Raw genomic sequence first — 21,179 nt, 5'->3', positions numbered from 1 at the left:
TTGCTCAGAGAAACATGAAGTGGGTAAGAGATGGCTTTTGGAAGAAAAGGTGGTGTTAGCTCAAACCCAGTGCCGTCTTGTGTTCTGGCCAGGCTGCCGGCGTGGAGTGGGCTCCAGGCTCCAGAGTTTGAAGAACAGCTTTGCTAGTGGGGGGCTTGTTGCCTGAGTGCTGATGGAGCAGAGGTGTGAGAGACCAAGGGAGTGGCCACTGGGCTTTGCATTGGGTGCTTCTGATAAGAACCTCAGGGATCTCAAGTGTCCTTCAGTTGAGAGGAGGAGGAGGTTTAGAGAGAGCAGAGCACTTAGTGTTGGAGAGGCAGAGAAGGGGCTGTGCCTGAGCCCTGTCAGGGCTGATGCCCCTGTCCGGTGGCCAAGGGGCCAGCTGGGAGCCCACAGTAGGCATTCACTCTACAAAGGGGGAAGGGAAAGGGCAGGGTGGGTGTTGCACCCCCCCTTTTCCTGTTGAGGAGGCAGAGGAAGGGTTAACTCACTGCAGGGTGGGAGTGGGCCACCAGATCAGCACCTCCCGGGACTGCCAGCAGGCAAGCCTCCCCCCACCTCTGAAGGTGCCGCCGCCTGGCCAGCAGGAAGGGGTTAACACACCCTGCGCTTCCTCCTGTGTCCTGTTACTGCTGAGGCAGACCTGCCCGGCCAGCTGAGCAACTTTCCTTCCGAGTGCTGCCTGCCTGCTGGGCATCCAGAGACCAGCGGACTGGAGGCAGAGCTGCAGCCCTTCTGGGGACCCTGCCGCGCCCTTTCAAGGGGTCTATGCCTCCTGGGAGAGGGTGGATCTCCTGCACCAGGGTCTGTGGTGGATGGCTCTGGGGACGCTCCAGAAGCTGTGTCGTCCCCCTGCGGTGCAGGTCAGAGGGTCACTGCGGAGGCTGCTCGTGGTCCCGGGGCAGGGGCCAAGGGAGCCTACACCAGAGGTAAGTTGGCCCCTCCCTGGCAGCGCTGGTGCCCCAGTGGGAGGTTTGGGGCTCAGTCTCCTTCCCCGGTTCCAGGGAAAAGGGTGAGGAGGGTGGGTGGTGGAATGGGCTTATTGCCTCAAGTGGGGCTCCCGCCTGCAGCCCCTCCCTCCCTGCTGCCCCCAGGAAGAAGGACTGGGGACTTGCTCCCCATCCTGGGATAGCATCTTTGGAGGCATCCCCCACAGACCCGGCTCCTCCCTGCCACCCCTTCTCCTGGGCTCCCAGCACCCTTAGCCTCAGGGCAGCCCCTACCCCACCCACTCCAGGGCCCCCAGCACTCGGCTGACAGCAGCTTAGAGCCAGAGGTACTCCCCTGGCCCTCCAGTAGCAAGAGTTAGGGCACTGCCACTCCCTCCACTGCTCCTGCTGGACCTGATGTTGGGGTGGGGGGCGCCCAGAGTTGGCCTCGGCAGAGAATGGGAGGTGGTGTGAGCTGGTGGGGCATGCACAGACTTTGGACAAACTCTAGACATCTGGGTTTTTTCCATCTTCCTGAACCCCCACTCTGGGGATGCCACCCGCTTCCTCAGTCCTGACAGGTCCCCCAGTCCTCTGGGCCCAGGGAAGAGCAGCCCCATCCCCCCTGGAAAGTTCTCCTTGGGACCCTCTGTTAGGAGAGAGATGACACCAGCCCCCACCCCAAGCTGGTCCCAGCCCCTGCTGCCCCTTTCCCATCTCACCCCCCGCAGATTCTCCCCTCCGCCCCGCCCCCTGCCTCTCCTGCCCTCGGCCCCCAGCTCTGAATTGGCCTCTGGGGCCCTGCTTTCTCAGTGTCCTTCCCTCCACCTGACAGGGTCTGGCTCAAGGTCACTGCAGTAATTCCATACCGCGCTGCCGGCTGCCGCCGCCGCGCCACTGCCGCCTTATCGGCTTCTGGGTTTCTGTTTCACTCCCTTTTATTTCTGGGCATATTGTGTTCGATAAAACCCTTTGCTTGTAACACCGCTGGCGGAGCGCCCAGCGCTCCTCCCGCGTTCCTGCCTCCCCTCCTCCCTCCTCCCTCCCCTCGGAGCTCCCTGGGCCTCGCCCCGCCCCCTCTTCCTCCCTACCTGGTTCCCTCGGACCTCAGGTGTTCTGACCCCTCCCTGCCCCCAGCCCCGGCAGAGGTGCGCAGAGACGGCCCCCCGTGCCCACCTCCCAGGAGAAAAGCCCAGGCGGGCTGCAGGCCCTCACCCGGCCCCTCCCACTCCCGCCGGCCGGAGGGCCGGGTAGAGCTCCTGCTGGAGTCGGGGTGCCTGACTGGTTCTGCTGGTTTCAGTGGCCAGCCGCGGGAGGGGCGGGCACTCGGGGCGGGCTTTGGGGCACAATTATTTCTCATCTTGACTCCTGCCACCTGCCAGCCCACCGGTTAGAGAGGTAAAGACAGGTCTGAGTCACTAGTGAGGGGGAGGGCAGCAGTTAAACAAGTGTTGGCCAGTGGGATCCTCAGAAGGCCGGCTGGACAGAGAGACAGCAGACAGAAGGTAGGCGGCGCTTTCAGTGCGCACTCTGCATCTCTCCGGCCTTCCCAGGACCGGGCTGGGCGGGTCTCCCAGGCACCTGGGCCTGGGGAAAACTACGGAGGCCTGCGAGCCCCTTTGAAAGGAGCCCCGTGTTGTCAGAACTGGGTGGAGGGAGAATAGAATTTAGGGGTGAGGGGCAGAACAAACTCCGTCTGACTCCTGCCGAGTCCCAAGGTAGAGCTGAGAGGTGTAGTCTCTGTGGGTGCTACTGTTGGTGGGGGTTCAGTGGTGAAGTGGAGGCTCTGCATGTCCAGCCAGTGTGTGTGTGTGTGTGTGTGTGTGTGTACCCATGCCAGAGTGATCAGTGTGTGTGTGTGTGTGTGTGTGTGTGTGTACCCATGCCAGAGTGATCAGTGTGTGTGTGTGTGTGTGTGTGTGTGTGTGTACCCATGCCAGAGTGATGATGATGGCAGGGGGACTCTGGTTAGGGTTTCTGGTAGGGCCCTGGGAGAACATTTGTCTGACTTGGGCCTGGGTTGCTTTTAGCAGATGGCCTGGTCCCGTGGCGGTGGGGAGAGCATTGGGCTGGCCCTAATCCCCCTGCAGCTGGGGTATCAGAGTTCTGCTGTGACGGTACTAAATGTGCCCCAGGCCTTGGGGGTTTGGGACCCCAGACTGGCCTTGCCCTCAGGGAGCTTACTTTCTGGTGAGAAGGTGGGGCTGAGACCGTAAGGCAATCGTACAAATTAATTACAAAATTGGTGACACTGGCAATAAGTATTGGATTAGTCTTCAGAGACCTAGGTGTTAGTCCCAGTTCTGCCACCTACGTGTTGTGTAACTGTGGGCAGGTCATGTCCCCTCTCTGGCCTTAGTGCTCTTGTGTGTACAGCGAGGGTGAGGGTGTCCACATCTCTCTGAGAGGCAGCCTCTCTCAGTGCTCCTCCGTCCCTCCTGTGGCCCAGCTCACAGTACCCCCTGAGCTGCCCTCCCCCGCTCCCACCTTGTTGGCTCACACTCTTCCTCTCCCTTGTCTTCAGATCTCTGGTCTCAGCTCAGTCACCACCTCCTCTGGGTAGTCTGCCCTGATTTCCCTAGCTTGGGTGCTCCTGTGCTCCTCTGCACCCCCTCGCTGGGCTGTGATTGTACCCTTTCCACTGGACTTGGCTGCACCAGGACTTGTGCCCCGTGTCTGGCTCAGAGAAGGCCCCAGGATATAGGTATTAAATGAATCAAGCTACCAAATGAGCAATTTGAGAAGAGAAGAAAGTGAGGACTGAGAGTTGGCAAGGGTAGGGCACAAGCTAGGCCCTGACAGAAAGGGCAGAGATAGACAAGCAGAAGCTGGGCGAGTAGGCGTTCCTGGGGGGGTCAATGTTGTGTTCCCCAATAAGGGCAAGGACTGTGGGGTGTGTCTGCCTGGGTTGACCCTGACTCCCCACCTATGAGCTCTATGACCTTGGATAAGTCAATCCGTTTTTCTCTAAGCCTCATTCCACCCCTCTGTGGATGGAGATGATAATAATAGCATCTTTGTAGTGTGCTGGTGAGGATGTGAGCATGCAAAGCTAGAAATGCCTGCTGAATAATAAGTAAAATAAGAGAAATTAAAAGTGCCTGCTGAAGGCTGTTCCTGGCAGCGGGGACACCCTGGACAGGCCTTAAGTTGGTGACTGAGTGGCCAGTGAGGTGGACCATTGCCCCTGAGTTGCAAACCCTCTCTTCCTCAGACCCATGTGGAACCCAAGGACGCAGCCGCCCTGCTGAGAGCACGGCGGCCCACCCTTGGAAATCGTGACCTCGCGGCGTCGGCGACGGTGGCCCTCGGCCCTCCACCTCCGGCTGGGGCGGGGGGCGCCCATCTCCAAGTCCCCAGCCATGACGACCTCAGCGCTGCGGCGCCAGGTGAAGAACATTGTGCACAACTACTCAGAGGCGGAGATCAAGGTGCGCGAGGCCACCAGCAATGACCCCTGGGGCCCGCCCAGCTCGCTCATGTCAGAGATTGCTGACCTGACCTTCAACACAGTGGCCTTCGCTGAGGTCATGGGCATGCTGTGGCGGAGGCTCAATGACAGCGGCAAGAACTGGAGGCACGTATACAAGGCGCTGACGCTGCTGGACTATTTGCTCAAGACGGGCTCCGAGCGGGTGGCTCATCAGTGCCGAGAGAACCTCTTCACCATCCAGACGTTGAAGGACTTCCAGTACATTGACCGTGATGGCAAAGACCAGGGCGTCAACGTGCGTGAGAAGGTCAAGCAGGTGATGGCCCTGCTCAAAGATGAGGAGCGCCTCCGGCAGGAGCGAACCCATGCCCTCAAGACCAAGGAGCGCATGGCACTGGAGGGCATGGCCATGGGCAGCGGGCAGCTGGGCTTCAGCCGCCGCCATGGCGAGGACTACGGCCGCTCTAGGGGCTCCCCATCCTCCTACAATTGTGAGTGAGCCCTGGGTACATCGCGGGGGACAGAGAGGTGGCCTGAGTTCCAATCCTGACTCTATGACCTCAGAGGGACGTCAGAAGGATTCAGTGAGATAAGGAATGTAAAGTGTGAGGCAAAATGCCCTGCATATAGTAGGTGCTCAACAAGTTAGCGTACACGATAATGTTGGTACACATTTGTTATTACTGTTATTAATTCAGTCTGGTAGGATGGTGTAGTGGTAGAAGCACAGGCTCTGGAGTCCAGTAGCATTCCTTACTCTGCCTCTTCCAGGCTGTGTGATCTGACAACCACCTCTCTGAACCTCAGCGTCCTCATCCATTAAGTAGGGATCAACTGTTTGATGTGAGAATTAATGAGACCAGGCCCAGGAATGCCCTCAGCCCTTCACTCAGACACATGGCACACAGTGGCATTTCTCGCCACCCCTCGACTCTCAAGGGCACTGTCCTTGGAAATGAGAGTGGCCAAGGAGTAGTTCCTGACTCTCCTCTCTGACCTGGTGGGGGCTTCCCTGATCTGAGATTTACTCAGAACGACCCTTCTTTTATAAAGCCCTTGACAGTTTGCTGTGGGCTGTGAGAGCTGTGACCTTGATTGGAGCCTCTCACCCTCCCACCCCACTTGACCTTGGGCTGGATGGGACCCAGCTGGAGGAGTCAGGGGCCTGGGGTTCAAGTCTTGCTTCAGGACGCTGACCAGGCACCCCTTAGAGCTGTCTGCGGGTCTGTAAAGGGGGGATTGGAATCTCTATGGGGTGGAATGGGAAACCTTACAGAAAGTGCCGAGCACATGGCCTGGCCCCGGCCTGCAGTTCTCCCCCCGGTTTCCCTCTCTGAGCTTTGGCCTCCTGGAGGGGATGGGGTGTGAGAGCCCATGGGCACCTGTGTGGTCACAGAAGCCATGGTGGCCATTGCAGCTTCCTCCTCATCCCCCCGCTACACCTCAGACCTGGAGCAGGCCCGGCCCCAGACGTCTGGAGAAGAGGAGCTGCAGCTGCAGCTGGCCCTGGCCATGAGCCGAGAGGAGGCCGAGAAGGTGAGGCCCCTCCTGGGGCAGCCCGAAGGCCCCACAGCTGGGCTGCGGGCGGAATGGGGAGGGAACTGGAGGGGGGAGGAGAGGTGCCTGCATTCACCACACCCGGACTCTTAGAATCCCCTCCTCTGGGCCCCAGAGCCCTAGTCCTGCTCCTAAAGACAGCACAGGGCCTGTCTGTGTCCCTGGGATTGTCCCCCACCATCAGCTATCCTTTTGGAGGGCAGGGACAGCCCCTATGCTACCTTCCTCTGCCATCACCTCTGTGGATCCAGGCAGACCAGACAGGTAGCAGGGCTGGGGGAGACTCAGTGGACCTAGAAGAACTTCTTGATTTTTAAACTGCATCTCAGATCTGGACAGGGAGAAGACCACACCCACATTGCTGTCTGGGTGGGCACTTCTCTCTCCATCCCCTTCCCCGTGCAGAGCTATGTTGCCTTTTGGCCCAGGAGTGTCAAGTGCTGGGCCAGGCTCACCCTTCTCTTCCTCCCTCGCAGCCAGTCCCCCCAGCCTCCCACAGGGACGAGGACCTCCAGCTGCAGCTGGCTCTTCGTCTGAGCCGGCAAGAGCACCAGAAGGTAGTGGGCTGAGCCTCCTGTGCTGGTGCTGGTGCTGGTGCTGGTGCTGGTGGAGGTGCTGAAGGGGCACTAACCAGGTTCCTCCTGCTTTACCTGGTGGTCCTGCTGCACCTAATCTCTCAGCTGCCTCCCACCCTGCACTTTTCTGGACTCAGCTCAGGTCCCCTCAAGTCCAACTTGAACTGCCCATGTTCTCCTCACTCTTTCTGTGCCTTCTGTAGGAGGTGAGGTCCTGGCGGGGAGATGATTCCCCCATGGCCAATGGTGCTAGGGCCGCAGTCCACCGTCGGCGGGACAGAGAACCCGAGAGAGATGAAAAAAAGGAGGAGAAGCTGAAAACCAGCCAGGTAGGGAGAGTGCTGGGGTGCGTGGGCTGGCAGAGCCTGGGAGATAAACTGAGTTCATATTTGTTGAGTGCAGAACAGTGCTTGGTACACAGTAAGAATTACTTAAGTGTTTATTCAGTGAAAATGGGGGTGGAGGGGGTGCAGCAGCCCTGGGTCGGGTTCCACACACATAGGCTGGTGACCAAGCTGACGGCAAAAGGATGCAAAGAATCCTGGTCTGAGACCCTGCAAGTTGGGTTCTGGATTTGCTGCCACTTTGTGGTTGGGGCACGATGTTGTCCTGGCCTCAGTTTCCTCCTCTGTACAGTGGGTTTGCCAGACAGTTCCAGCTCTGACATGCTAGCATGATAGGACGTGTGGATCTAGACTTGGGGTGGACTCAGGCATATGGTGATAAAGACATCCTGGGCTCATGTGCACATTTTTCAAGAGGAGGGAGTAGGTAGCTGCTGGAAACAGGGCCACCCTCCAAAGCTGTCCATGCTACCCTAGGGTGCCTCTGTCCCTTTTCTGCCAGCTCTGCATGTTCACAGTAACCATTTCTCTTGGACACTGCTTAGGGAGATTAGTCATATAACCAGCCTTACCACTGATGGGCTGAGGAGGACAGTTGAGAAAGGAGTCAGATAGGTCTGGGTTCTAGCCCAGCTCTGCCTCTCCCTGGCAATTGTTTCCCCTCTCTGAGACTCAGCCGGCATATCTGTAAAATGGGCACATCATCACCTACCTACAGGGTTGTCAGAAAAATCGGGCACTGAATGGATGAGGAAACATGTTATAAACTGAAAAGCACTGTGCAGAGGTGAGGGATCATTACTAGATGTTTATGGAATGGATGAAGGAGAGCATGAGCTGGAGTCACAATGACAGGCCAGGGCCTGCCTCTCTGGTCCCCGCCCTCCTCTGAGCCATGGCTGCCTCTCCTCTCCACAGTCCTCCATCCTGGACTTGTCGGACATCTTCGCACCCGCCTCTGCCCCGCCCTCCACACACTGCTCTGCTGACCCATGGGACATCCCAGGTGGGCATGTAGGGCTGCAAGAGCCTCCCAGGCTAGCCCCAGAGAGCCCCTTCCTTCCTGGACACTTGTTGGCACCTCCTTTCCCACAGCTGAGGGCCACTGGGCAAGTCACCCATGTCTCTGAGCCTGAGCCTCTGTGACATGGTGTCATAGTGAGAGAGGGGGAGCACGCCTGAAGAGCCCAGCTCATGGGAAATGATCTCAGAAATGTGCTCTTGTTGCCCCTTGTCACCCTGGCTTTCCTGCCCCAGCCAGTCCCTGACTGGGAAGGTGGCCCGAGCTGCCCATGCTCAGGAGTCCAGGCTCCAGGCTCCAGGGATAACTTGCTAAATATGGGCTCCAGCTTGCTGGGTGATTCTGAGTCAGCATCCCAAATCTGTGAAATGGATCCCTTAACCTCAAAACTTGGCCTGGGTAACTGGGAAGGCCCTGGGCTGGGGGTGAGGGTGAGTCTGTGCTGTTCCCATTTCAGGTCTCAGGCCCAATACAGAGCCCAGTGGCTCCTCCTGGGGGCCTTCTGCAGACCCCTGGTCTCCAGTCCCCTCGGGAAACATCCTGTCCCGAAGCCAGCCGTGGGACCTGCCCCCTACGCTCTCCTCCTCTGAACCCTGGGGCCGGACCCCAGTGCTGCCTGCTGGAGCCCCCACTGTAGACCCCTGGGCACAGAATTCCTCCCACCACAAACTCCCCAACACTGGGGCTGACCCATGGGGGGCCTTGGTGGAAACATCCAACACACCTGGTAAGTGAAGGGCCAGAGGGTGTGGGTGAGGGGCTAGAGGACTTCGGGTCCCCCTCTTTCCAGGGCCAAGGAGCAGCAGATCCTATCTCTGTTAGGAGGATTGCTTGCCTGGAAAGAGATGGCTAGTGCCTGCTCTTTTTGCCAACCCATCTCATCTCTCCTTTCTTTCTGGGCTAGCTCTAGGTGGCACCTCGACCTTTGACCCATTTGCCAAACCTCCAGTATCTACAGAGACCAAGGAGGGGCTGGAGGGTGTCCAGGCCCTGCCCTCTGGGAAGCCCAGCAGTCCTGTGGGTAAGCAGGAGGCAAGGAATGATTCAGCTCTGGAGAATGAAGGACCTACCCAGAGCTGGCCTCTTCCCTGTTCCTCCTACAGAGTGATCAATCCCTCTTCCCACCCATTTGTATTTCAGAACTGGACCTGTTTGGAGACCCCATCCCCAGTTCCAAGCAAAATGGTACCAAGGAGCCAGATGCCTTTGACCTGAGTGTAGTGGGGGAAGCCCTAACCCAGCCGGGCAAGGAGGCCCGAGCTCGTACACCGGAGTCCTTCCTGGGCCCCTCAGCCTCCTCCTTGGTCAACCTTGACTCCTTAGTCAAGACACCCCAGGCTGCAAAGACCCGGAATCCCTTCCTGACAGGTAGAACACCCCCTGTTCCCTGCCAGGTCTCAACACTGCACCCCTCTCTCTGTCCTGGAATCTTACTCTTCCTTATTTCTAAAACTCCAGATCTTGTCCCCCTCCCATTTTAGGGCTTTGTCCCCAACCCACTCCAAACCCCGCACCCACTCTCGTTCTGCAGATCTCTGCACTCCATCCCCCACCAACCCGTTTGGCGGGGGCGAGCCGGGCAGGCCGAGCCTGAACCAGATGCGAACCGGGTCGCCGGCGCTGGGCCTGGCGGCGGGCAGGCCGATCGGGGCGCCCTTGAGCTCCATGCCCTACAGCGCCTCCCTGCCCCTCCCACTCAGCAGCGTGCCGGCCGGCGTGACTCTCCCCGCCTCGGTCAGCGTCTTCCCGCGGGCCGGCGCCTTCACGCCGCCTCCCGCGAGCCTGCCGCCGCCGCTGCTGCCCACGTCGGACTCGGCCGGGCCGCTGCCTCCCGCCCCGCAGGCGGGCACCAACCCTTTCCTCTGAGCGCCGTCCAGCCGAGGCCGCCCAGCGCGTGCGCGCGAGGCCCCGCCCCCGACGCGGAGGGCGCTGGACCCCGCTGTCCCGGTTTGGGGAGAGGCGGGGCTTCCACCTGGACCGGCCGGGGGAAACCGGGACGGTTGAGACTCCGCCCCCAGGCCTGCGCGGACCCTTTGCAGCTCCCGGAGCTCGAGACAGACTACGGCCCCGGGTCGAGACCACGCCTCCGTAATAAAGACTGGAACTCGCGGTCTCAGCTCTCACCAAGTGGACTTTTTGCGGGGCATGGCGGCAGATCTGGACCACGTCGCGAAGCACCGTGGAAACAACTGCTCCACAATGTAGGGGCACAAAAACGCTCCCACTTCCCGCACAGCCCCCTCAGCCTGGCACTTTCGCTTCCCTAGGCTCTCACTCTTTTGATCATGTTCATTCATTTATCACACATAGGCGCTGGGGATGATCTAATAGCAAGGAACCCATTTATTGAGCAGTTATGTGCTAAGCACTTTAGACAGATTACTTCATTTAATCCTTGCAATAACCCTCGGAGGTACATAACATTGCAATTCCCATTTAGGACTGGCCACATAATTTGTGGGGCCCAGCGCAAAATGAAAATGCAGGGCCCCTTGTTCAAAATAGGGTTAAGAATTTCAAAATGGGGGCAGCATAGCATTAAACCAAATGCAAACCCCATTTTATACGTGAGAAAACTGAGGCACAGGGAGGTTTAATGGCATGCTCCAAATCACAAAGCTAGCACAGAGTGGGGCTGGGATTCAGCGTCAGACAGTTTGGCTCCACTGGCTTTGAGATCCTAGGCTGCACAGCAGGTTTAATTGGCAAATATTGACTGACTGCTGTGAACAAAGTGCTGGGCTTGCCTGTGGAGGGACGGAGAATTACTAAACCCACAGTCTCCAGCAGCTCAGAACTCAGTGGGGCAGGCAAACCAGGTACAGGAGCCCCCAAGCTCCTTTGTTTTACTGATTCACCTTAAATCTGGCTCTACCCTCCTCTCTTTTCCCAGGGCTGGCAATAAACTCAATCCCAGCCATGCAGGGGAAACCTGCAGGCTCATGTAGGATCTGGGAAACGGGGGTAGGGGCTGGTACCTCATCCTGGGGGGCACTATGGTCAACCTCCCTTCTTTTCTACTCAATGTTCTCCAACCAATGGACCACCAGACACTGATGTGTCCTCAGTGCTCAGGTCTGGCCCTGTAGGTAGCCTGCTGCCAGCCCCACCCCCTTTGGGGCGCTGGGAAAAAATAGCCTTCCATAGGACAGAAACACCAAAGTTGGGGTCCAGGGAGACACACAGTGCTGCTCCTTCCTAAGGCTGGTGTGGGAAAGGAGCTGCTTTGCTGTTCTGGAGGGAGTCCCACCTTGGCTGTCGAAAGCAAGGTGGACAAGAGCACCTACTTAGGAGTCAGACTGACAAGAGTTCAAAACTGTGCTCCAAGATTTGCACTGAATAATATAATCACTTAGTAATAAGTGGTTATGATCCCTGACCTTGAGTAAATTACTTAACCTCTCTATGACTCTGCCTCAGTTTCCTTGTCAAATGGGAACAAGAGTTCCTTCCTTATGAGGTTGCTATGTGGCTCCTCCCAGGCCACCACTGTCCATTCTACCCACGGTTCATCCTCTTCAGAGGCTAACCAGTAGGAATGAAGCTGCCATACCCCCTCATTCCTGGTTTGCCAGGCAGAGCCAGAGTCCAGCCCCCCTCTGTCTTCTGCAACACACACAGAGGAGGTCTTTATCCTTGGTCACTGACTACCCTTCACCCCTCCCCTTGGGCTCTACTAACCTGGGTGTTCTGTGAACACTGCTTCCCTGACCCTCCCCACAAAGGGATGCTGTCCTGATTCCCACAAAGAGAAGGTTGGGACCCTTGCTCCTTATAGCTGCTTCTAGACTATCTTCCTCCTGTAAGATCCCTCCCTCTTTGAAGGCTGGGAGCCACTGGGCTGTCCCTGCCACCCCAACACCCCACCACCCCCAGGGCTGTGTTCCACTGCATTATTTTATTTTATTTTTTTTGGTACATGCCCCTAGTGGGAACCAAACCCAGGACTCTCTGGTCTGCAGGCCAACACTCCAACCACTGAGCCAAACTGGCCAGGGCTCCACCGCATTCTTGCCATGCTTCAGTATTGGCTCACAGTCTTCTACTCACCCAGCTCTTACCCAATACCATGTGACTCTATTGTTTAAGAGGATGACCTTGCTGCCCCATGACGTCTCAGTAACCCTCACCCATGAGGGTTGTCATCATCCCAGATCCCTCCACATTCGCGGCAGGCTTCCTGTTCTCTGATCTTACCCTCAGTCCTCCCAGAGCACCCACCAGACCCTCCGGCTTGCCAACCCTTTTGTCATTCAGATTCTCAGAGATTTCTTTCCTCCATATCCTCAATCACCTTCTCTAAACCAAATCCTTCCCCTTGGTATTTGTCATAATTAGCCTCATCCATCTTGAGAGTGTCTTTCCCCTCATATCAATGTCCATCCTGTCTGTTTCCCCTACCCCCTCAACCCACTCCATCAGCCTCTGCTGTCAGCCTCATCTCACTGGACCACCACCCGACAAGTCCACCGATGACCTCCATGTTGCTAAAGCCAGTGGACCCTTTTCTGTCCCATTCCAGTTGGCTTCTCTGGTTTCTGACCAGACCCTCCCTCCCTGCACTTCTGTCCCATTGCCTATGGGTTGCCACCCTCTCCTGGTTTTCCCTTGACACTCTGGCCATTTTCTCTCTTGTCTTTCTTGAATGCACTCCTTGAATGAGTTCCCCAAGCCTGCTTCTCTCCTCTTGCTGCAGTCTTCCTGGATGATCTCTCCCGTGCCCGCACTGTCTGCACGCTGAACACCGATTCCTCTTGCCCACCAATCATTCCTCTGCATTCCAGAGCGTTGTCATGTCTACATGTACGTCTCAAGGGCACCTCAGGCAGCTTGTTTAGGTCTAGCGGAGTCCACCCAATTTTGTGCACATACCCAGGTCTTCCCAAGCCCAGGTTGTTTGGTCTGCAATCCCGAGCTCGGCCACCGGGCGGCGCCCTGAGACCAGTCACCGGCCCGGAGTGTAGGCGAAAACCCGCCCGCGGTTGGGCCGCTACACCGGCCCGCCCCTCGCCGCCTCCCACCCTCCATCCCTCCCTCCCTCCCCTGTCTGCAGTGCCGGGGCCCACGACCTGGGGTAGCCATGCTGGGCACGCGGACTTGGCTGTGCCGCGGCCTCCTGCAGCCCCGTGCCAGGCCCCGTCTCGCCTCAAGCCGCAGGTACAGGCGCGCGAGTGGGTCGCTACGGTGCGCTCTGCGCTTGTTGGGCCCCAGGTCCTGGCATCCGGGCGGGCGCTTGTCCTCAGTGCCTGCTTGGCCAGCCTCTCATATCTGACCCCCTCCCCACACACACACCCCAGTTGGCTTCCAGGACCTGGCCCTGGCAATAGCGCCCTTCTGCCCTCCACCCCTCCAGCTGCAGGGCTGTTCCCCTGGGACTCTGTTCTGACACCATCTCCAGGAAGCCAGGGTCCTTGTCTAACAACACCCTGGGTGGGCCTGTCACAGGCCTTGCTGCAGCGGCCTGTCATTAATGAGGCCACCCTGCAGCACCATCTTCCCAGGCTGAGCCCCTTGAAATCAATTTCTAATTTCCCCAGGGGTCCTGGGGGACTGGTACAGGACGTGGCCCCACAGAAGTGCCAAGAGAGTCAGTCGATGGTGAGTGAGGGAGTCCTCTCTGGTGATTTTCCTCTCATTGCCCCTAACCTGTTCCAGTCCCAGACTCAACTCTTCTTGCCCTGTTCTGTAACCAGCAACGGGTGGCCCTTCTGCCCAGATCACACACCTAGGCATGCCACAGAGACACCTGCAGCACCACCACCGCGGGGAGGGGGCCCGGTTAGGGGGAGAGAATGGAGCCTGAACCACCATTCTGCCTATTGTGACTTGCCCTGACCTCACAGTCATCATCCTTCCCACCGCCAAGCCTGAGAGGTTGGGGGAGACTAACCTGGCAGGGAGCCCCCAATGAGCCACCTTTCTTCATCCCCCCAAAAACATAAGGGGGAGCACAAAGGCCACAGTCTCCCCCGTGGTTCAGAAAGGTGTGTTGGGCTGGGACCAGGGGGTTCTGGGAGAGGTATCAGAGGGCAGGGTGGGGTGGAGTGGGCCTCTGGGGTGGTAGACAGAGACCCCTGGACTGACCCACCTGCTCATGCCAGGGGTAGCTCCTCCCGGGACAAGGACCGAAGTGTGACAGTCAGTAGTTCAGTGCCTATGCCTGCTGGAGGGAAGGGAAGCCGCACCAACTGCTCCCAGTCCACACCTCAGAAGGTTCCTAACCGCCTGGTCAATGAGAAGTCACCGTACCTCCTACAACATGCCTACAACCCTGTGGACTGGTGAGCACCTTTCCCAAGGCCCTTCCTGGGGCAGCTGGGCTCTCAACCCCTCCTATGCCCTGGGACAGTGAGTGATGCCTCACCCTGCCGGGCCTAGGTACCCATGGGGACAGGAAGCCTTTGACAAGGCCAGGAAAGAAAACAAGCCAATTTTCCTTTCAGGTAATGCAACTGCCTTCCCCGGGATCGGGGGAGCAGAGTGGTGGTGGAGAGGGGCAGGTTCTTCTGGGTCTGGGGGCCTCCCGGAAAATCAGAGGTCAGGGCCACTGCAGTCCAGCTGGACCCCGCTGGCTGGCACTCCCCCGACCAGTCACTGGTCCCCACACTGGCCCCATGGCCCATTCCAGTGGGATACTCCACTTGCCACTGGTGCCACATGATGGAGGAGGAGTCCTTTCAGAACGAGGAGATTGGCCGCCTGCTCAATGAAGACTTTGTCAGTGTGAAGGTGGACCGGGAGGAGCGGCCAGATGTGGACAAGGTGTATATGACCTTCGTGCAGGTGCGTGGTCTTCCCATGGGGTGATTGCCCTTGCCCAGGAGGCTGTTCCCCTCACCCTGGCCCTCTCTCCACCAGGCCACCAGCAGTGGCGGGGGCTGGCCCATGAGTGTGTGGTTGACCCCCAGCCTCCAGCCCTTTGTGGGGGGCACCTACTTCCCCCCTGAGGATGGCTTGACTCGAGTTGGCTTCCGCACAGTGTTGCTGAGAATACGGGAGCAGGTGGGTGTGAGTGGGGGTGGGGGTGGCAGGGGTCAAGGGCGAGGGAACAGGGACCCCCACCCATGCTGAACTCCAGGTCCGCTCCTGCCCTGCACAGTGGAAACAGAATAAGAATGCCTTACTGGAAAACAGCCAGCGTGTCACCACCGCCCTGCTGGCCCGGTCGGAGATCAGCACCGGTGACCGCCAGCTGCCACCCTCTGCCGCCACCATGAACAGCCGCTGCTTCCAGCAGCTGGATGAGGGCTATGATGAGGAGTATGGCGGCTTTGCTGAGGCCCCCAAGTTCCCCACACCGGGTCAGTGCCCCCATGCCCGCCCCACCCCAGCCTGGCCTTCTGACGCCTGACCTGGTTAATGGCTTGGTCACTATCCTCCTTACCCTCATCCTATCAGTAACTATCTAATCAAGACCTGACTTATGATCTTAGCAGTGACCCTGACACTGACCTAAAATAGACCTTACGTGCTCTGGGTTGAGCATTGACCCCTGACCCCAAGCCTGTCAGAGAGACTGCCTGTTGCGTGAACTCCTAACCCCAGCCTGGCCAAAGGCCTGGTGACCACCCAGATCTACACCCTCTGTTCCTCCCCATTGTCTTACCCACATGCTCTTGGTGCCCGCAGTAATCCTGAACTTCCTGTTCTCCTACTGGCTCAGCCATCGACTTACCCAAGATGGCTCTAGAGCCCAGCAGATGGCCTTGCACACCCTGAAAATGATGGCCAATGGGGGCATCCGAGACCACGTAGGGCAGGTGAGGGGAGGCTAGGCACTCCCTGGAGGTGGCAGCAGGAGGCAGCAGGGTGGGGGCAGAGGCTGGGATTGGCCTACAGACCCACCTCGCACCTGGCACAGGGCTTTCACCGCTATTCCACGGACCGCCAGTGGCACGTCCCCCACTTTGAGAAGATGCTGTATGATCAGGGGCAGCTTGCAGTGGCCTATTCACAGGCCTTCCAGGTAACCTGTGACCCAGCCTGTCCACCCACCTCTGGCTGCCCCTCCCAAGGTCTTCCTGATGACTTGGGGCTCCCCCTTGACCGTGCTCCTAATCCCCTCCCATAAGCCCAGTGCCCAGGTTCCCTCTTCGCCCTCCTGGGAGAATGTTGACTGTCCCCCTGCACCTAGACTTCCCGGGGAACTCTGTCAACAGCCTCCTTCCTCCCCTCAGATCTCTGGTGATGAGTTCTATTCTGATGTTGCCAAAGGCATCCTGCAGTATGTAGCTCGGAACCTGAGTCACCGGGTGTGTGTCCACTGAGGCAGGCGGGCCTGGCTGCGGGAGGGCTCGGGGCCTCCACTGCGCGGAAGGCTGGGGCCAGCCAACTCTCTCCTCCCCACAGTCTGGGGGCTTCTACAGCGCAGAGGATGCAGATTCTTCTCCGGAGCGGGGCATGCAGCCCAGGGAGGGCGCCTTCTATGTGTGGACGGTCAAAGAGGTCCAGCAGCTGCTCCCAGAGCCCGTGCTGGGTGCCACGGAACCACTGACCTCCGGCCAGCTCCTCATGAAGCACTATGGGCTCACGGAGGCCGGCAACATCAGCCTCAGTCAGGCGAGGACTCCTGGGAGCGTGGGAGCGTGGGCCGGAGGGCAGGCGAGTGGACTGTCTTGGACAAGGGCTGTTTTCCTCAGGACCCCAAGGGGGAGCTGCAGGGCCAGAATGTGCTGACTGTCCGGTATTCTCTGGAGCTGACCGCCGCCCGCTTTGGCCTGGAGGTGGAGGCTGTCCGGACCTTGCTCAATACAGGGCTGGAGAAGCTCTTCCAGGCCCGGAAGCATCGGCCAAAGCCGCACCTGGACAGCAAGATGCTGGCCGCCTGGAACGGTGGGGCAGCCTTGTCTAAAGCCCAAGCTGTTTAAAGATTTACCCTTCACAAGGTCCCTCCTGGGTGTCAGGCAGCTGCTGTATATTCATTTTCCTCTTATTAGGTTTACTATCTCTGAACTCCTCCAGAGAAGCATCTGGATTTGGGGGGATTAGAGGTGGGGACATACCTGGAGGGCCCTGGCCAGCTTCTCACGACCACTGGCATCACCTCCCTCTAGGACTGATGGTGTCTGGCTACGCTGTGACCGGAGCTGTCCTGGGCATGGAGAGGCTGGTCAACTACGCCACCAACGGTGCCAAGTTCCTGAAGCGACACATGTTTGATGTGGCCAGCAGCCGCCTGATGCGGACCTGCTATGCAGGCTCTGGGGGGACCGTGGAGCACAGGTGGGTCCCGAGCAGCTAGGGAGGCCTTGTCTCCCAGACACCCCAGACCTATCTGTGCCCCTCTCCGCCCTCTGGGTAGACTCCAATCCTGGCTCTGTCATCTGCCCACTGTGAGCTCTTCACCTTCCTGGGCCCCCTTGCTCCTCCGGGAAATGGGCTAGTGGTGCCCACCAGAGAGGTAGATATTCAGTGTTAAATGAAAGAATGCACAAAAAGAGCCTCCTCTGTGCAAGTCTCTCTCCCCCTCCTGATGCCTGTCCCCTCAGCAACCCGCCCTGCTGGGGCTTCCTGGAGGACTACGCCTTCGTCGTGCGGGGCCTGCTTGACCTGTACGAGGCCTCGCTGGAGAGTGCGTGGCTCGAGTGGGCTCTGAGGCTGCAGGACACACAAGACAGGCTCTTCTGGGACTCTCGTGGCGGCGGCTACTTCTGCAGTGAGGCTGAGCTGGGGGCTGGCCTGCCCCTGCGTCTGAAGGATGGTCAGTGGGGGAGTGCGGGACTGGCCTGGATTCCCGGGCCCACCTGGGGCTTGGTTTTCCCTGTGGGAGGCATAAGCTCAGGGTGGTGGTGAAGATCCAGGGGCAAGGCCCTCCTGGGTTCACCTCTCCACCACTTATTAACCAAGTGACTTTGGGCTGGTCTCACATTTCGGAACCTCGGTTTCTTAATATGCAGAATGGAGCTGACATTGGTACTACCTGGCAGGGTTGATGTAAAGATTAATTTAACTGTTCTGTGAATATGCTTAGTAGAGTAACTGGCGTGCCTGGATTCACATACTGAAGAAGGCTGACTTGTTTCCCTCTTTCATGAAGCTTACAATGTAGTAGGAGAGACAACTAATAAATAGTGATATTTAATGCAAAAATGCACACAAGTGCATAGTATGAGGCCTTCATTCTGCACCCTGTCCCCTAACTTTTCTCAGTAGCGCTTACCATCACCTGATGTGTCTGGTTTGTAACGCCCCCCCCCCCTCCCGTTAATGTCTTCAGAGCAGAACTTTGTCACTGCTGTATCCCCAGGGGCTAGCACTGGCCTGGCACATAGTAGGTGCTCAAGAAACATTAGGTGAATGAATAAAAGGCACCGAGAGAACAACAGTGGGGCAGAACTCAGATGGAGGGAGGTCATATAAAACCAGTGGCAAGTGTCATTTAAGCAAGGGTCAGAGGACAAAATGGGGCTCTGTGGTCATGGAGGGGTTGGAGAGGGATTACAGGCCGAGGGAACAGCCTGTGAGAGGCCTAGAAATGGCAACCTGTGCCATGGAGGATGGAGGTAGAGGCCGGCTTGTGAGAGGAGGGTGCCCAGGTGAGGCGGGGCCTGGCTCCTTGTAGGGTCTTGTAGGCGTGGCAAGGAGTGGAAGGCTCTGAAGGGTTTTAAGTAGAGTATGACCTGCTTTGGTTAAATCTAAGAATGTCACTCTGACTGATGGCGGAGAAGGAATGGGGGCAGAGGAAACAGGGAGACCAGTTAGGAGGCTGTTTGTTAATGGCATTCGGTCCAGGCAAGCGCTGGCAAAGTTCCGGACAGGGGAGAAGTGCGAGATGAGAGAATTAGAGAATTTGGGTCTATTCTAGCTGCAGACCCAGCAGTCTTGCTGAGAAATTAAAAGTGAGAGGTGAGAGAAAGGGAGGGGCAAGGAGAATGCTACTCTGGCTGGCACAGCTGGGTGGTTGGATGGAAGTGTCCTCAGAGAGAAGAAGGAGCTGGGGAACCAACAGTTCATCTAGGGCCAGAGAGTTGAGTGTGCATGTGGGAGAGCAAAGGATCAATAACTGCCGGTGCTGGCATTCCACTCAGACCTGGGCTGGTGTGGGTGGGCACGGTCTCCTCTTCTTCCCACCCCCTTAGCCTCCCTGGCCGCAGTCCTGGGGCAGGGTCCTGGAACCCAGGGACCCTCCCTTATGGCTCTGCCCCCATGCACCCTGCAGACCAGGATGGCGCAGAGCCCAGCGCCAACTCTGTGTCGGCCCACAACCTGCTTCGGCTGCATGGCTTCACGGGCCACAAGGACTGGATAGACAAATGTGTGTGCCTGCTGACAGCCTTCTCTGAGCGCATGCGCCGTGTCCCAGTTGCATTGCCGGAGATGGCCCGAGCCCTCTCAGCTCACCAGCAGACCCTCAAGCAGGTGGGGTGTGTGTTGAGGACCCTTGGGCTGGGACCTTGGGTGAGAGGGAAGCTAGGGCCTCAGTGGGGGATGGGGACATGAGGTGAGGTTCTTGGGCCTGTCCCCCAGAGCTCAGGTCCATGAGTGTGTGCAGATGTTTCTGCAGGAACATCTGTTAGGGCTGCTTTGCGCAGGTGGAGGAGTCTGTGTGGGTGTGTCTGAGACAGGCCTCTGTCAGGCAGGTGTCTCTGTGAGTGCCTGGGGCTCTCAGAGCAGGGGGCAGGAGGCAGGGGCCCCTGTGGTTGGTGAAGTTTTTCTTTGTGTGTCTCTGTACCATGTAGTTGGGTCTGCCGGTGTGTGTGCAGGTACCTGCTTATCTGCATGTATGTCCGTATGTGTGTTATTGCAGTGTGTGTGTGTTTGGAGGTGTGTGACTGTGTGTCTGCCTTTCTGAGTGTGTGCTGGTATGAGTTTTTTCTAGTGTATGTTTGCCTGTTTGCATGTGTATGCCCATGTTAAGGTGTCTGCTTACATTTGCATGTTTGCCTGTATATCTCTGCCTATATGTATATCTGTTGTTTGTATATGTGGTATCTGCCTCTATGTGGGCATATGTGAAGACTTTGTGTCTCCTTGTATATGAATATCTGTGTTATTGTCGTACAGTGTATCGAGTCTGTGTGTGTGTGTGCGCGCACGTGCGTGCAGGTGTCTGCCCATGTGTGTGACTCCCCATGTTTGTTTCTCTACCACTATGTATGACACCACCACTTTGCGTATTTGCGTGTGTGTGTGTGTGTGTGTGTACATGTTCCCAGTTGCTGAGCAGTGAATCTGAGGCAGCGTCCTGGCAGCTGGTGTGGGGAATGCTCAGCTGAGTCCCATTCCTTCTTAGGGGTGTACGGGGGGTGGAGGGACGATGGCGAAGCCCTGGTAGGTCTGGGTCCAGCCCCCCTGCACCCAACACTGGAGGGTGCCCGGGTGAGGGGGGCCAGGGCCCTTATGGTTAGTGGTTCCCTGAGTTACCTTTCTATTGTGGCCAGATTGTCATCTGTGGAGACCCCCAAGCCAAGGACACCAAGGCTCTGGTGCAATGTGTCCACTCCATCTACATCCCTAATAAGGTTTGTGGCTGTGTACTTGGTCCCCAATATACCTTTTGCTCTTTAGTCCTGGGGACAAGAAACCCTCCAGAGGGCCCTGCCAGTGTCCCACCAGCTCCAGGTGACCCTCTCTCTTCTGCCACTACCCAGGTGCTGATTCTGGCCGATGGGGACCCCTCGAGCTTCCTGTCCCGCCAGCTGCCCTTTCTGACTACTCTGCGACGGCTGGAAGATCGGGCCACCGCCTATGTGTGTGAGAATCAAGCCTGCTCCATGCCTATCACTGAGCCCAGCGAACTGAGAAAACTGCTGCATCAGTGACTGCCTGGCCCCCCTGGGCTGGGGCTGGAGCAGGAGGCGAAGCTCCCCAACTCACCAGAAACTGGGCCCTGCAGGTCCCTGCAGAGCCTGCGGCCAACCCTGGGCACCCTGTCACCAGGTGACCTGGCCACCCTCACTGCCCCCATGGGCATCCACTCACCTTGAAATAAACCTAACAGTGTCCCGTGGTAACCTCAGGGCCTTGGCCTTGCTTGTGAGAGAGGCACCTCGGGCTCTGGCCCGGGACCCAGCAGCCCAGGGCCCTTTCTTCTGGGAGCCCCTAACTGACCCCTCTGCCTTCTCAAATCCCTTCTTCTCCTAAAGAGGTCACTAAGATCACCCTGCTCCTGGCCACGGTCATTGTGATCTGGATGAAACTGAGGTCGGGACCAGTAATGACCACCAGGGGTGGGGATGAGGGTGAAGATGTGGACTTGCCCAGGAGGGGAAAGGCCAGTTCTTGCCTTCAGGCAGGGTTAAGCAAGGAGGCTGTGCTCCCCTTCCCATTGTCTCCTCCTGTTTTAGGCCGGGGAACGGGCAGGAAGATGCTTTCTATGAA

At 58.0% G+C, this 21,179-nt stretch overlaps 2 protein-coding genes across 5 annotated transcripts; both read left to right on the top strand.

Annotated features, from left to right (window-relative positions):
* The first annotated feature begins 646 nt into the window (after positions 1 to 646).
* Positions 647 to 9,725, top strand: EPN3 (epsin 3). 4 transcript variants are annotated; one of them, XM_036269793.1, is made up of 10 exons: positions 647 to 929; positions 4,144 to 4,853; positions 5,810 to 5,898; positions 6,396 to 6,476; positions 6,698 to 6,823; positions 7,757 to 7,844; positions 8,317 to 8,586; positions 8,764 to 8,880; positions 9,000 to 9,227; positions 9,391 to 9,725. In XM_036269793.1, exons 2-10 carry the CDS (start codon positions 4,292 to 4,294, stop codon positions 9,723 to 9,725), a joined length of 1,896 nt encoding a protein of 631 aa, XP_036125686.1. In that variant the 5' UTR covers positions 647 to 929; positions 4,144 to 4,291. The 4 variants fall into 4 exon arrangements, with proteins under 4 accessions (XP_036125686.1, XP_036125684.1, XP_036125687.1 ...); XM_036269791.1 differs by having other exon boundaries at positions 5,780 to 5,898; XM_036269792.1 differs by lacking the exon at positions 647 to 929 and adding an exon at positions 2,365 to 2,434 and having other exon boundaries at positions 5,780 to 5,898.
* Positions 9,726 to 12,910: 3,185 nt separating this feature from the next.
* Positions 12,911 to 20,812, top strand: SPATA20 (spermatogenesis associated 20). Its single transcript, XM_036268861.1, has 16 exons — positions 12,911 to 13,016; positions 13,961 to 14,140; positions 14,238 to 14,302; positions 14,488 to 14,642; positions 14,718 to 14,861; positions 14,959 to 15,160; positions 15,489 to 15,619; positions 15,721 to 15,825; positions 16,037 to 16,111; positions 16,209 to 16,418; positions 16,499 to 16,691; positions 16,913 to 17,081; positions 17,348 to 17,559; positions 19,018 to 19,217; positions 20,240 to 20,320; positions 20,450 to 20,812. Exons 1-16 carry the CDS (start codon positions 12,940 to 12,942, stop codon positions 20,618 to 20,620), a joined length of 2,370 nt encoding a protein of 789 aa, XP_036124754.1. The 5' UTR covers positions 12,911 to 12,939; the 3' UTR covers positions 20,621 to 20,812.
* Positions 20,813 to 21,179: the final 367 nt, after the last annotated feature.

The sequence above is a fragment of the Molossus molossus genome, unplaced genomic scaffold (genome assembly GCF_014108415.1).
Source record: "Molossus molossus isolate mMolMol1 unplaced genomic scaffold, mMolMol1.p scaffold_m16_p_19, whole genome shotgun sequence".
Lineage (NCBI taxonomy): Eukaryota > Metazoa > Chordata > Mammalia > Chiroptera > Molossidae > Molossus > Molossus molossus.
This window is presented reverse-complemented; position numbering and strand designations above follow the sequence as displayed.

Excerpts from the sequence above, each read along its gene's own strand:
- EPN3 (XM_036269791.1), top strand. The coding sequence starts at position 4,292 with ATGACGACCTCAGCGCTGCGGCGCCAGGTGAAGAACATTGTGCACAAC. Across the intron at positions 6,477-6,697 it reads GCCGGCAAGAGCACCAGAAG|GAGGTGAGGTCCTGGCGGGG; the intron begins GTAGTGGGCTGA and ends TGCCTTCTGTAG. Across the intron at positions 6,824-7,756 it reads AGAAGCTGAAAACCAGCCAG|TCCTCCATCCTGGACTTGTC; the intron begins GTAGGGAGAGTG and ends TCCTCTCCACAG.
- SPATA20 (XM_036268861.1), top strand. The coding sequence starts at position 12,940 with ATGCTGGGCACGCGGACTTGGCTGTGCCGCGGCCTCCTGCAGCCCCGT. Across the intron at positions 16,112-16,208 it reads CTCGGAACCTGAGTCACCGG|TCTGGGGGCTTCTACAGCGC; the intron begins GTGTGTGTCCAC and ends TCCTCCCCACAG. Across the intron at positions 17,082-17,347 it reads GGGGGGACCGTGGAGCACAG|CAACCCGCCCTGCTGGGGCT; the intron begins GTGGGTCCCGAG and ends CTGTCCCCTCAG.